Here is a 15,605-nt window from a genome sequence, read left to right as displayed (position 1 = left end):
TTGCGGCGCTTGCAACAATTAAGGTCATATCAGCGCCAGTAAAAAGGAAGAAAATGGGATAGTAAAATGTTCTAGAATTACAATAAAGCATCCAAGAAAAGGGAAGACAAAGGGGAATTGGTTCAAATAAGAAACAGGTGTAGATTCCAAAAGCACTCTATCAAAGTACTTAGTTTGAGATCACTAAAAGTCTCAACCAGACACAAGCACAGGTCCCCGCTAAGAGGAACACACTCAAATGTTTTACAAATCATATGTAATAGAAAGAAAGCATAATACAGTGCATAACAGAGAGATGATTTACAATGAAAAATATATCATCTCCCAAAACTAACTATACATTCCACTGTTTCCCTCTCAGTCTCAGCCAGGGCCAGGACAAAACCAAGTAATCTCATTCCAAGACAAAGACAGAAAGCATGTTGGAAAACGGGAATATAAGGGGATAGAAGACACAGTATGTACCCCCCTGCCCACTATGGGAGGTCAGGAACACCACCCAGTTGTAGACGAATGAATGAACATGTGTGATACTAAAAAAAACGATTGTAAATCACCTCTGAGAACTATTTGTGGGTGCTGGCGCTATATCAAATAAAAAAATTTAAAAAAAACCAAAAATTATGCCTTTGCGCCACGATATCATAACATATCGTCGCCTAGGCATTCCACGAAGGAATATAGATAACTCATCAAACAAATAAAATCAAATAATAATAATAATATTTGCGTTGGTTTGAGAGAATCTCCATTACAATTTGGGCAAATAGCCCCCCCCCCCCCCCTTTAAGGTACCAAAAAGTCAGGACAAAACTAAGTAATCTCATTCCAAGACAAAGACAGAAAGCAATTGGAATACAGGTATGGGGGTATAAAAGACACAGCAAGTATCTCCCTGCCCACTATGGGAGGTAGGGAACCCCACCCAGCACTCAAATGTTTTTTTAATAAAATTAATCAAACTTTACCAGTACCTCACAGAGAGATGATTTACATGGGTTTTAAAAATAAATCATCTCCCATTCCTAATACCATGCATTTGACTGTCCCCCCCCCCCCCCCCCCCCCCCCCCCCCTCAGTCAAGGACTCCGACCAAGGCCAGAACATAACCTGTAATATTATTCTAAGGCAAAGAAATCAACCTGAAAAAGGATATACACTGCAGTCCGCTTGCTTAAGATAAACTCTGAGGCTAGTCCCAATTTTTCTGCTAAATCATTAGTTGTTGAAAACATTTAAGATAAACTCCATCTGTAAGCTAGTCTAGATAAAATAAACTCGTCAATCAACATCGGATAAACCAAATGTTTGTCACGCTGAAGGGTTGTTCCCCTCGAGTTTTGGATAAGATCAACTTTTTACATATCCCCAAGAGTTTACTTTAACTATAAGCGGACTGCAGTGTATAGAAGGATGGAAGACAGCAAATGGTTTCCTTGCCCACCGTGGGAGGTCAAAAGCGAGCGTTGATGTAGATTTTAAAAGTTATCCATATACACATCTCAAGTTGGAGTGTATTCACCTAAATGCCTGTGCAGCTTTGTTTTGTGGTATGACACTTTTCTGACCTGTAGGGGCCTATTTTGCGCAAAATCGACTTTGAAAAAGTCACTTCAATCACATTGTCACCGTCCCCAATGTATATATGAGTACTGGCCAGAAACAGCATTGTCCGGCACCACCCAGAGGCTTATATAAGTAGCTTAAAAATTTAAGGAAAAAATAAATAATACAAAATAGAGTTTGATTTGTTTTAATGGATGATAATAGTACAATTTGACAGAGATTGTGTGTATAATAAGAATAATATAATTATGGTACAATATTTACAATTATTTCATGATCATAGACAATTATCAGACTTGTCAAAAAAAATTTCATAAAATAGTAATTGAAGCCCCCAAAAATAGTAATTTGGGACAAAAAGTAGTAATCAGTCCAAAAATAAAGAGAAAGTTGCCTTTCCATGTTCCGAGTTGAATATGCCCGGCCACCTTGGCCAAAACGTCACTTCGTAGATTCGCAATTTTACAACTAATTAATTATTTTTCTTTTTTTTTTTCGCTATGTAAAAAAAATAAAATTTCGTAATTAACAAAATATCGTAATTGCGCAGGTAAAGTCGTAATAACATAATGACAGTCTCAATATCGTAAAATTACGATAAAATCGTAATGCTTGGCAAGTCTGAATTATACAATCACCTTAGGAGTTTCTTTCTCTCTCTCTCTCTATCTCTCTCTTTCACGCATGCACCTCTTTTCCACAAACATACACATACATGACATGTCCTACTACTCAAATGATATTAAAAACCCAAATATCCCCTTGCTAACCATTATCTCTTATATTTTCTCCTATTCTTATACAAATTGCACAATGAATATCACATTTACAAAAAAAAAAAAAAAAAAAAAAAGAATTGTTAGATTAGGTGTATAAGCCTAATCATCCATGATAAAAGAATACCCATCATCATCAATTTAAAATAACGTGTAACCTAATGTAACCACTCACTTCATTCTGGTATTATTTCAAGGTAATCAAAAAACAAAAATTGGATTTTAAGTCAAAATGGTCAGAGTAACGAAATACAGAAATGTACAAGTATTTGTGGATAGGAGGCGTGGAAGGGGAAGGGGGCTTTTTGTCCATTTTTCTTAATAAAAGTGACGTGCACCTCAGTTACAATGAAGTTGTTTGATTTTAAGTGTTTTTACGGCTCCAGTCAACAGAAAGAGAAAGGGATAAAAAAATTTTTAGATTTACAATTAAAAGAACATGAGAAAAAGTAAGACGAAAGGGGACTGGTTCAAATAGGGAACCAAAGTCGATTCCAAGAGGTCACTATCAGTACCATCCAATTCCATATTCAGTGCTCGATTAACCACGAAATAACACAAGAGTGAGGCAGTGATTTAGGTCACATTTTGCTGCCTTTATCGACCTGGCAAACAGCCAATGTTATAAGAGACGAAAGTTTTGAAGACAAACATGAACAAATCATTAGATACAATACATTGAGGCGAAGAGATCAAAAATCGAATAATATTTGTGTTATTCGTGTCCAATAAATTATTACATATCTAAAGAGTAAAAGAATAGGGTTTAAAATACAAAAGCTATTTAGTGACATTTAATAAAAATATATTTTAAAAAACCAGTATAAATAAACTAAAACATTGAAAATTAAGCTTGTAAAACTCCAGACAACATATAAATTGCAAAATAATTCTCAAGATTTAAAAAAAATTACTTTCCCGACTCCAACCAATTTTAAAGGGATAAAAAAAAAAGTAAATAACCGGAAACTATTAATAGATTTTAAAAATTTTAAACATGTGTGTTCTGTTTTAAACCAAGCAGACTTGACACAGGCATTAAACAAACAAAAAAGTCAATTTAACTTTGTGGGAAAAAAACTGAAATTCATTTAAAACAAAATAGGTATTAACCTAAAATGCATATCTATTATTTCTATGAAATATCACTTTAAAATGCTTTAGAATTGATTCTGTGTCATACAATTTGGTTGCAGATCCATCATTACCAGTTTTCCTCTAATATGTATTTTGTAAAACCTAATCAATACTCATGCTAATAATTTTAAAAAACCAGACGACGAAACAGAACTGGAGAGTACAGTAACTTATTTTTCAGTTTACTCATGGCAACTAAAATGAGAGGAAAATTAAGCATATCATTAATTCATGAGGACTATAATTGCAGAGTTGTCTCCCTTCCAGCAAATTAAAAAAAGAAATCCTTATCTATTATCAGAAGTATGTCACATTACTTTTGTCAAGTGTAATTTACAGGCCTTGGGTGTTCAATCAGTTTCACCAATGATGCCAATGGAAAGCATTTTCCACTTTTGGCCTTTTCAAATGGAAACAGGGCTATGTAATTCTTTTCAGCTTGGCCGTCGCATAAAAATATGCTTGTTTGGATTATTGATTCGTTGACAACTGAAGAGAACAAATTGACAACTTGATCTTAACCAGCCTCCACTTTAACTCTTTAAGATTCAACCCGACAAAAACCGACACTGGCATAATATTCATGGGCGGGGTAGTCAAGACTGGCCTCAGTAAGTAAAATCCAATCGTTGTGAAGGAAATGACAGGCCCTGTCACTGCCGCAGGGTGTTTTCAGCTTTGATTTTTATAAATTTGCCGACAGAAAAGAAAATACGTTTCAGAAATTGCGATTTAAATCCTATTTTATTTGCGGGTGAAAATCATTGACATTGCACTTTGTTTGGTAAAAATCGGTAAAAAATTACGACTTTGGTGATGAAAAATGACTTTGAAGACCATTATTGTAAACTTTTAAAAATATTATGAATAATTTATAACTCCCTTATTTGTGGGTCGATTTTGTCATTCGAGGTATCAATTTTATTGTAATAAAGAGATAGGAACTTCAGAATTATTTTTTCTGATGCGAAATTATTACTTTGTAATTTTAGCACCAAGAAAAATAGTCGGTAAATAAATTTGTTACACCTCTTTGATAGACCGCCGGGGTCCGTTCGTGTAGAATTGTGAATCAAGCGTCTCAAAGTCTTCGACCAATCACATGCTATCTATCCAGCTGGCCGAAACAAAGACGCTTCTCCCCGTCGATGTATTACGCTATTGTTATGCAAGGAATATAACACCTTATTGAGTAGGCCTAAAAGCTAAAATCTAAAAGTAAAAAATATAATTCTGAGGAATTTGAAAGTCACATTGCTGAAATCAGCTTGAAAAAAGAAGTACATTGGTCTTTGTTTCATAAAAATCGGTTGAAAACCAACTGTTTTACGAATAAATTTGATTTTAAAAATTGCTTTTGTTTATTTTAGCTTTTTTTAGCAACTTTTTTATTTATCGGCCGATTTTCTTGATTTTTATATCATTCTTTATATCTCAAAGAGACGAGATCAGTGATATACTTTGTTTGTTTCAAATGTAACTAGAACATAGTTTGGCTTTTTTACCTATCGACCATGCCTGGATAATTTATTCAACAACGTGGCGATGTGACTCAACTATTCCATGGCCGTCTTCCACTGCATCGACGATGATTCAATTCATTGTTGACGGCTGTTGACACGTGAGCTGTCAGAACGACCAATCGTTGAAGGGTCAAGATGCTCAGTAGCCAATCGTTCTTCGGTCAAAAAACTTAAGAACTCACGAGAACAAAAGTTTGAAATGTGGTGATGGACGGACCTATGAAATCGTTTCTGGGCGGAGTTTAGCCATGAGTGACCGTAGAAAACGAAAAGGCGACTACAGATATCAAAGAGTAGGCTTATATCATCAAAGGATGTCTACATGACTGACATGGCCATATAGGGAACTCATTATCTACTCCCCCAAAAATAATCTGAACACGAGAGGGTTAATAAATGACAGCTATAAAAAATCTAAATAGAGAGAGAAAAAACAGATCATTTCCTGCCTTTTTATGGTAATCGTAAGCCCAATATACATGCATATATTTACATAATTTTTGTGCAGCTTGACATCTTTATCAAATCCTTCCTTATCATTTCCAAAATTGAGCTCTACACAAACAGACTTGACATAGTTCAATCAAAACCGCCTATAATTTCATGTCTGTATTTTTCTATATCTTGCTTGACCTCGCACAATTCTTTGCCAACATCCAAAATCTGAAACAAATTTTTAAAAAAATAAAAATTCAATGAATGAAAAAAATAGTCTCTCACAAAAAGGAAGCATCTATTTCTTTCTCTCCTCATCACTAAATGACCTCAGGTAAAACGCAAGTCAAATCAAATGGTCTAATTTTAGAGAAAAAAAAAGTACACTAAAACCACATGGAATGAACAAAACAATATATATATTACAGTGAATGCTGTTTCATACTCATACACACTCTTTCAGATATTTATCCTACATTAGTGCTTGCTTCTTATTTGTAATCTGACACTACCAACTACCTAATCAATGCGACCAGATAAAGGGGTCTGAAAACAATCCTGAAAACCAGTCCCTTTACGAAGTGAAAGCTCTATCAAGTGAGCCATTGAGACCACTTGTCTATATATAGCGACTTCAATAAAGAACAGAATATAAAGCAAGAAATAATTTGGGCTCAAATATTTCCTTGGTCAACAATGTCTTCCTTTTTTTTTTTCCCAGCATCAATAGGCGAATATATACAAATAATGAATGCATAGAACTAACAAATCTTACCAAGACAGGGGTTGTAAGTTTACCACGTTTCCCATGAATTAACCAGTCATCGTGGAGATTGTGCAGCTTCCTTAAGTATTCCTATAAATGATAATAAAAATGAAATAAAATACTGAAAATGTAAACAACAGAAAAGACCAATCCTTGAATGATGGAAAATTGGTGAATTTATTTTTAAAATTTCGATTGAAACTAAAAATTCTTGCAAAGTTTCTACTTTATATTTAATATTACAGCAACTGAAAACTTAAACTTAAAATAAATCCAATTGCAGATTAGTCATATTTATGGCCTGTCCACCAAATGTAATTATCTAACATGAAAAAATAATAAAATTGATCCAATTGGGAAATCCAATTGTGTTGTGACTTCTGCTATCAAGATAATCACGTTTCATCAAGAAAACAAAATACAGTGCAGTCTTCAGAAGTCAACACCAAATAATGGTCCCATTTTTCATCCCTCTTCAATATTATTATCAATTTTTTGATGAAGCCAACAGCTTCACTGGTAATTTCCCTTTAAGTTGACTAAACATGATTGACATTGTGAATGAGGAAGGATTAAGTTAAAACCTTGAATAGACACACACCTGAAGGTGTGCTTATTATTTATGGCTCCTGACAGGAAATCACTAGCCATAGATGATGGCCAAGCCTGGCTAATCGGTCACAATTAGTGAATGCCGATATACAAGCAAGGGGTCCCAATAGCACAGTTGGTAGAAAACTCAATTCACAAAGCAAAGTGATCTAGATTGATCCCGGGTGCAGTCGAGATTTTTCTGACCCCCTTGTCCATGCAGCAGTGATTAGGTAGTTGTTAGATCTGAGGGAAAGTATTTTGCGATAGACTAGCGCTCTATCCAAAGGGTTGCAAGCATTTCACGCTATAACAACCGGTATAGGCTTTGGCTCCAAGGACCTAATGGGTCTAAAGTAGACTTTATACATATAATATATAACTAGCTTCATTATATCTGGATCTTTTCTAAAGATATAATATATCCAAAGAGGTATTCTCCACATTCTGTTAATATCTCCAGGGATAAGAAAACCATTCGTTTTCATATGAGCATCTATTAAAAATAAGTACGATTACTTTAAAAAAAACAACAAACAATTAAATTAAATATTACTTACAAGAGGCACTCCAGCTTCCTCACTTCTGTTTCTTCTTCTAAGTCTTTCAAAACATATTTCAGGACTTGCTCTCAAATAGACTGGAGACAGAAATGTGATGTACATTTCAAAACATGTAACATTTTTCAAAACACCATTAGAAGTTGGTGCCTCAGTATTTTAAGTAGTAAAGACTTATCAGCTCAGCCTAAAAGAATCCCCTTTATTGTTCAGCTAAACAATTAATCTGCTTAAAAAAAAGAGAAAAGAAAAAAAATACCCCAAATAATCTAATGAAATAGAATTTGAATCTGCTGCCATTTTCCCCTCCTTTCAGCGGTCATATATACTGATGCATTAATCTTACAAAGATTGGTTATATATGGTAATTAGAGCGTAACATAAAAGAGAAAAATAAATATTGCATCCTTTCTATGAGAATCAAAGTAATTTAATGAAAAAGAAAAATACATGTCTAGAATGATATAACACACAGGCACCTGATAGGTGACGTAAATCAAAGAATCCTGGTCTAGACTTTGTGTTCTTAGGTAAGGTAATTAGCACCTTACTATACTCATCTTATTCCCGGCTAAAGATATTGATGGATAGTGAGAGCTTAAACGATGAAGGGGCAATTCACAGGTTCTTATACGGATTGTAATCAAAATTGTTTCATAAAGCCCTTTGGGTGAATAAATTAAGCTTTAAAGTAAATTGAGGTTTGTCTTAATTTATTTAAATTCTAGAAATCTATTCCAAATAATTCCAAATATGAAATCTCACCTATTAAATCAGCACCAATATCTTCCTTTGACTCCAGATAAGAGTGCATCTCATTAAAAATGGCCCAGTCTACACCTGCCATCATTCCACTGAAAAAAATAAAAGAGAAAACAAAACTTAACTAATAATGTTAGCCTTTTCACACGACATGTCGCACATTTAGAAAAGGCATTATTGAGATAATGTTTATGAGGAAAAGGATATTTCACCCCACATTCAAATCATGCCCATCTGCAAAATAGACCTTACATGACATTTTATGTCACATGAAAATTACCCAGCTTCTACAGGATGCAAATCGATTTCATTCCAATCCAAAATTGAGCAATTTCCACAAATAATTTTTCAAATGGTCTTTGCACTAAATTTGCTCAAATACAATTAACGCATTTTAGTTAAAAATAAATAAAAAATAAATATAATACATACATAAATCATTGAGTCATAAAAATGTGTAACAAATCTAAAAAAAAAAACAATAACAAGGACATTCAGCTAAGGCATCAAATCAACATTATGTGACTATTTCAAAAACTTACTCTTGTCGGAAATTCTCTGCAAAGCAGTACTTGGCACTGTACATGGATCGTTCCAACATTTTGATTTTACAATCCTGGAGAATAAAATTTAATGTCATGGATAAATTGGAATAGTGAGGCAGACTGTAAAATAAACTATTTCTAGTGTATGGAGCTTGTATGATACTAAAGACAGGAAGATAACCCAGAATGGGGGAAAAGAATAAAAAGATAATCATCATCGCTGGACCTTAAATCATTGAAAAGTTCCATAATAATAATAATATCTTCAGTTCATCAAAATCGATATATATATATATATATAATATATAAATGCTGAACAATTGTTGATACTCTTCCATTACAAATTTGTTTTTGTTTTGTTTAACCCTTTCCCTTAATGTTTTATAATCATTAAAATTCAGGGTTGCCAATTCAGAACGCAAAAATTTACTGAACTTCTAAGGGAGCACATTCATCAACCACTATCTGAGCGTGGAACTCCAGTAAAAAAACATTTAGTACTTAATTTTTTTTCCGTTGAGCACGATTGGAAAATATACTGAGATTTTTTAACCTAGTTAATTCAGTAAATATACTGAAAATTAGCGACTACGAAATTTCCCTCAAATTTTTTTCTGAGGCACTTCTTTGAATCAAGTGTAAATGAGCAAATGTTTAATTTTAACATACCGCCCCAGATTTGTGGTGATTCAACATAGACAGGGACACCATGGCCTCAAAGGCAAAACACCAACGCTTTGGATCTGAATATAGTTGGTCCTGTGAATGAAATTTATAGATCAAGGAAACTTTCTATGAACAGACTTACAATCTGAATTAAACACTTATCTTGACTGTTGAAAAAGTACAACAAACAATTATAATGACACCAACCGAATACCTCTTGTACATCAATAAGTATAAGTTGGTCACAAAGTGATATCAGGAAGGAGCTTAGAATTATGACATACAGTAGAATTACTTTAAACCGAAATTTTGGGGACCTTCTAAAGCATTTCGGTTTAAAGACATTTTGGTTTAAAGCAAGTTCCCGTTTTGCGATGTTTTTCAAGGGTGGTACTATTTAATTGCTCATTTAATCGCAACACGGGTTGTTTGTGCTTAAACAAAGTTGTTGAATAAATGCCGTCTTGGTAACCATTTAATTTTTTTAATTTTTAAAAATTTTATTTTATTTATATTTTTTTTTTGGATGTATTTAAAAAATATTTTTGGGGTTTTGTTTTTCCATTCAAAATTGTTGAAAAAGTTGAGTCTGGATACCGTGTTTTTTAACATATCTCCCCGTCTTGCTCAATTATTTTAACGTATAATAAGTACAGTGCTTTATTTTAAACATCTTTAAGTAAAATGTAAAGCTAAAATAAGATCAAAAGTTTGTGTGCGATAATTGATAATGAATGATGCACAGCTACTCAGAGGTGAAGTGAAATGAAAATGAAAAGGCATGTCATTGCTAAGCTGTCTACTACACCCCCCTCTTTTGTTGACAAGCCATTAGGTTCATAGGCCTAATTACATAGAACCCCCCCCCCCCCCCCCCCCCTTTCACACCCTCACATACACATTTAAACAAAGTGGAAATGAAATGGCATGTCAATGGTAAGTTGTCTACACCCCCCCCCCCTTATTGTCGTGTTGAAAACCCAGTCAGTTCCAAAGCATCAACACAAGAGCGAGAACATCCTGATACACCCCTACCTCCCCCTCTTTCTTATTTTTTCGCCTGCCAGTCACCCGTTGTCTTCCTTTTCCAGTCTGCACGATTGTGGTGATGGCCAAGCCCAAGTGCAGTGATTGAAGTGTTTGTCTAGCCCTCAACCCCACCCATACCCTCACCCTCATCTTACACTTTCGCTCTTTGTTTAATATTGCCAGGCATTATTATGTGTGGCCACCTTCCCAAATTTTTGAAGAAAAATAGAGAGAGAAAGAGGGAAGGTGCTCTCAAGTTGTTTCGGTTTAAAGAAAGTCCTGCTTAGAAGTATTTCGGTTCATCAGAAGAATTTGTACAAAGATAATGAAGAAACTAGTACAATTTATTAAATTCTTTGCGGTTTAAGGTATTTTTCGGTTTAGCTTCTTTCGGTTTAAAGTAATTTTACTGTAGTTATAAAATAAACCAACTCAACAACTCAGTAAGAAGTATTGAATGATTCTTCTATTATTAATCTTGATGTTGCGATAACCATAGAAAATTGGATTGGTTATGGTTGATGGCACAACAGTACAATGTCTCGTCTTGTAACAGTTATTAAGCATGGTCAATGACCAAAAACTCTGGAACGGGTATTGAATACTCCGGTGAAGTAGTTTACAAATTTTCCCATTTACCCGGTGTGATAGAGAAGATGGTTATGGTTAAAGACAATGACTGGCTACAACTAGAAATAAAATAACTGATACAAAAAAGTTAAATCGAATAGTTTGGGGTGTTAAGAGAATGACAATTTCATGAAGCCACTATCAAAATAATAATAAAAGTGAAGTGCTTACCAAAGCATTGAATCCATTGTAATTGGTCCATTCAGATACTGGCTCAGGGTGAACCTGAAACATCATAATATACTTTCTCATATGTAGATTTAACTTGTGGGAAGAAAATATATCATTTAATTTCTTCCCACAGGTTAAAACTACAAAAATGGTCTTCCAAAGTTTAAATGATACTCAGTACTGCATGACAGCATTATCAAGTAACATTTGTGGTAGCATGTCTGACTGTTCATCAGGGGCCCTTAGGACTGATATTTGAGGAAATATTTGGGGTAATTTTTCTCACATTTTCTTTTTCCCTGCTTTGTTCTGGCAATGTATCAAACAACCTTTCCATATTTTTAATTGGGTGCCACTGCCTGCTCCTGAATATTTCACATCTATATTTTCAAAATAAAATAATGTTGCATACTATTTCCATCTCTTCATCTTCACATGCTCGTTAATTGTTTTCATTGATATGAAAATTGATTTCACAACAAAAGCTTGAATTCTCTATGCTCAGACTCAGAGTTGTGCAAACATTAAGTTGGCTTTACTATATGGATACCTCTGTGATGCAAAAGTAGCATTACTGACAAGTCATTAGGCCTGATCACCAAGGCAGGAAAGCTAATTTTTTCTTTTCATTTTCTGCTTTGACTGGCTCTATGTCATACAACCTTTTCAAATGATTTCCCTCTTTAACAAACTAAAACAATAAATGTAGGTTCGTGCAAGGACCATTCACATGTGGGTCACGTCTGAAATTTGAGCTTTTCTATGGACCTAGATTTGCAATATATCTATTATTATTCAAAGTTCTCTTTTCATCATTTGTCACCTTATCCAAAAAGAAACACATCTATTTGAAAAACTGCCGGCAACAAAGTTCTATTCTGTGAGCCAGAACCTCTAAAACTCCTGTCAGTAGAAAAGAACCCCAATGTCTCCACTCATATTAAAACCCATGACCTTCTTACCAAAGGGTGTACAGTTGTTAGTAGCAATACATTATCATACATCTTGTTTTGCCAAATATTAATTTTTAAATTGGAGGGTAAAGCTCTGGATGATAAAAACTTTTGCATCTTTAAACATGGAACTCAACCTATTATACAAAAATTCAATTTTAAAGCAATCTGACATTTTATATAATTCATGATTCATATACTATTTTTACAAAGACAGCACTAATAGTATAGCAATGCAACTCAGACTTAATTGGGCCTCATCGAAGCCTGAATCACATCAGCTTTTGCTCTCTTTTTGAAAATTGTTAGATCTGCAATTATAATTTGACAAATAATAAGAGACAAGAATTTTGAAAGGAAATCAATCTAGCCGTTATAGGATAAATACCTGCACTTGCTTGAACTGTTCGAAATACTTGAGGAAAGTGGTTTTTCCACATCCGATATTGCCTTCAACAAGTACCTGAAGATATATATTAAGAGAGAATATACAAATAAAATAGCCCCACATATAATTTCTGTTATAAAGCTTAATAACCTCTTTAATAAGAAGCAGAGTGCGAATTCTCTAACAAGTCATAGCTTACTGTTTTCTTAAAAAGGGCAGAAGTTATATCGTGTGAATCATCAATTACTTGCAATTACAGATCTCTTGGAGGGATGGCCAGGTTTGCAGTTATAAGTTATAACCGTGTGAACAATGCATACAAATTAAGTCTTGGTTAGGAGAAAGCCACAAGGGAGAGATTTAACAAAGCATATCTACTCTTTTAGCATAAGACACATCAACAACAACAGTTCCAGCTAATCGAACAAAAATATCTTTCAAATTAAATTGCTTATTGAAAACAATAATAGAGCTTAACAAAGATGCCAATTATTTTATGTTAAAAATGCAAATGGGATTTTCTGGCCAATAAATGAATACTCTCACTTTAAACAAACGAAAAAAAATTAAAAAATGGAAGAAACGTTTATTTACAGTTCTAGTTTTCCTTTTCCTATCCTCATTTGTCCTTGGAGGTGAAGGAGTAGGTGATGGAATGACATCTGAAAATAAAATTTGAATAGAAGACACATTAATAGGAGTAGAGTATTTTAAAAATATATCATAAATTCAAACAATGACAGAATTTTTTTCCCTTTAAAATTGAGAAAATACAAAAACATTCTTTAAATACACCTCTAACCTCGCTGCAATATAATTATAGTCTGATCAATCAAATTACTCTCTTAGAAAGTTACTTTTTTTGAGATATAAGACAAGCACCGAGCACTACACCCAAAAGGTAAGGAATAACGATAACAAGCAGTTGTTTATAAAGTCTGAATAGTCTCAATGTGTATGCCATAAGTATCTTGAACTTGAATTGTGCATGCGCAAACACAGAAGGGAGACAGTACGGGCAGTAGGCAAAGGGTGGAACTGAAAGAAAATAAAAGAAGAGTTCAGAGGAAATTCTGTTTTACCCATATCAGACTGACACAGCTGATGCCCATACTTTGTACTGTCGAAGGATTGTTGCTTGTCTAACACTATCAGAATATTATTATTTTGTCCTGATGTTATTTGGAGATAGTGAAAAGTTATTAAAAAAGCATTTCGGAAATTGAGACCTCAGTTACTAAATCCTATCTGGACTTCCAATTCATCAATAATGTTGTCTTTCTCGTCAAATAAAAATAAAGCAGGTTTAGACTGCTTGCTGATATATTGACAAATTGAATAAATAAACGCATGACAAAAGATCCAGGGTGAAAATACAAATTGAAAGAAATGCAAGCAAGAGGAGCTTTCGGAAGGCCTCACCCTGCTTGAAATAAAAAATACAAAGTGACTATTTCTCCGAACAGTGTCTAAATTCACAGTAACCTTAGGCAGTTTAGTGAGCAGCAGCAGTGGGGGTCAAATTGTGACCCAACTCGTCCATAAAGAAAGTTGTGACTGGAAATTGCTGTTCGCTTTTACTAAAAGTTTTAGGGGGGTTCAATGAAAGAAGAAAATTGAAGATATTCTGGAATCATTATTTTCGTTACTAACCAGGCACCTAGCCTCAGGATCTACGGTAACATACACGGTAACCTTGAATCTCACCTTTATAAAAATGGGTTAAATTGTATTGCTTGATTTTAAAAAATAAAACAAACACACACACACAGAGCGAGGTCCATCACCAATTGCTTGTATTGTAGCGGCTAACCAGTTACCCGAGCTACGGTGTACGTAGATCATGAGGCGGCTAGGTGCCCGGTTACCGTGTACGTGTACCTCGATAACACTCCTCGGCGGAATGCTCTGAAAAATAAACTTGATCTCTATTTCTCCGAACGGTTTCTGTTCTCAAGATTTTTTTGGTTATTTGCGAGAGTATCAGTGTGAATGATGGATATGTATTACAGTTACAGTATTTATGTATGCATTTTTTTTATTGGGGGGGGGGGGGTTAGTTTTATTTTGTTATTGCCTGGCCGCTCCCAACTTTCTAGTTATCTAGACTTCTACTTCTATTTCTATCCTGTCTTTCAACCTCTGTTCCCGTCTTGAGACTTTGGCTTTGTTATTTTGGTTTACTTCTGTTCTCTTTTTGTTGATAGTGCAGCGCGAAGTGCAAAAGTGAAGGCGCCATGGACCATGGATTCGCGATAGCACAACTTTCTCTGATAAAATCTGTCTCAGTCAATCAGTCTCAACAATGAGAATGTGCCTACTGCTAGAACTTGATGATTCGTGAGAATTCCCTGTCCACTCTTTTTGAGCATTCTGTTTGCATCGACATCGCGTCCGTAACCCATCAGCTACTGGAGACTAGCCGACCATTTGAAGAAATAGAGTTTCAAGTTTATTTTGCTGAGTGTTCAGAAATAGAACCAGCCTACTAAAAAAATAGACTTCATTGTTAGCAGTTTTTCAGTCTGTCGACGTCTGCTGGTGAGTGGAAGAGCACAGGTTAAAGCACTTACCTTCGTCCGAATTGAAAGATCGATTTGCCATATTAATTTCTTTGTTATTTTATGTAAAAATTCGTGAAATTGATGTAGAGCTTCTAGCCTACTGCAAAAAACCTTTCAACAAAACTAAAACTAAAACTAAAACTGGCGCCTTAGTCTTAGACAAGCATTTGTTATTATTTACATTTTCTCCGGTCCTACTTTTATAAGATTCTCAGAATTCTTTGACTGATTTTTTATCATATTATAAGCCATAATATTTCCTTAGTCTTGAAAACGAAGGCAACACTTGTGTCCAGTATTGTTTTAACGGGAAATAAATCGTATATTCAATGATTGTATGAAAATCGCAGACATGGTATATTGCCACAGACTTTTCTTTATTCTGGGATGTTGGTCGAGCCATCATTGCGAAATTATGTGAGGGGTTTTGTGTCTTTATTTTTAAAAAATAAATAATTGTTTGTTGCCATGAACATTGAGTAAAGCAGCAACACCAGCAAGCTCTCTAGAGCAACGGTCAAATCCATATATAAGAATGACAG

At 34.4% G+C, this 15,605-nt stretch overlaps 1 protein-coding gene across 1 annotated transcript; it reads right to left on the bottom strand.

The window, feature by feature from the left end:
- Positions 1–1,740: 1,740 nt before the first annotated feature.
- LOC144970863 (deoxynucleoside kinase-like) lies at positions 1,741–15,240 on the bottom strand. The gene is made up of 10 exons (XM_078910967.1): positions 15,073–15,240; positions 13,094–13,161; positions 12,500–12,574; positions 11,159–11,212; positions 9,332–9,421; positions 8,660–8,733; positions 8,121–8,209; positions 7,356–7,435; positions 6,214–6,294; positions 1,741–5,666 (listed from the first exon to the last, which is right to left on the bottom strand). The coding sequence occupies exons 1-10, from the start codon at positions 15,101–15,103 to the stop codon at positions 5,583–5,585; spliced, it is 726 nt and encodes a 241-aa protein (XP_078767093.1). The 5' UTR covers positions 15,104–15,240; the 3' UTR covers positions 1,741–5,582.
- Between the last annotated feature and the right edge of the window lie 365 nt (positions 15,241–15,605).

The sequence above is a fragment of the Berghia stephanieae genome, chromosome 4 (assembly GCF_034508935.2).
Source record: "Berghia stephanieae isolate SIO BIC M18660-M18661 chromosome 4, UCSD_Bste_1.3, whole genome shotgun sequence".
Lineage (NCBI taxonomy): Eukaryota > Metazoa > Mollusca > Gastropoda > Nudibranchia > Aeolidiidae > Berghia > Berghia stephanieae.
This window is presented reverse-complemented; position numbering and strand designations above follow the sequence as displayed.

Excerpts from the sequence above, each read along its gene's own strand:
- LOC144970863 (XM_078910967.1), bottom strand. The coding sequence starts at position 15,103 with ATGGCAAATCGATCTTTCAATTCGGACGAAG. Across the intron at positions 9,422-11,158 it reads ACAATGGATTCAATGCTTTG|GACCAACTATATTCAGATCC; the intron begins GTAAGCACTTCA and ends TTTCATTCACAG. Across the intron at positions 5,667-6,213 it reads AACTTACAACCCCTGTCTTG|ATTTTGGATGTTGGCAAAGA; the intron begins GTAAGATTTGTT and ends AATTTGTTTCAG.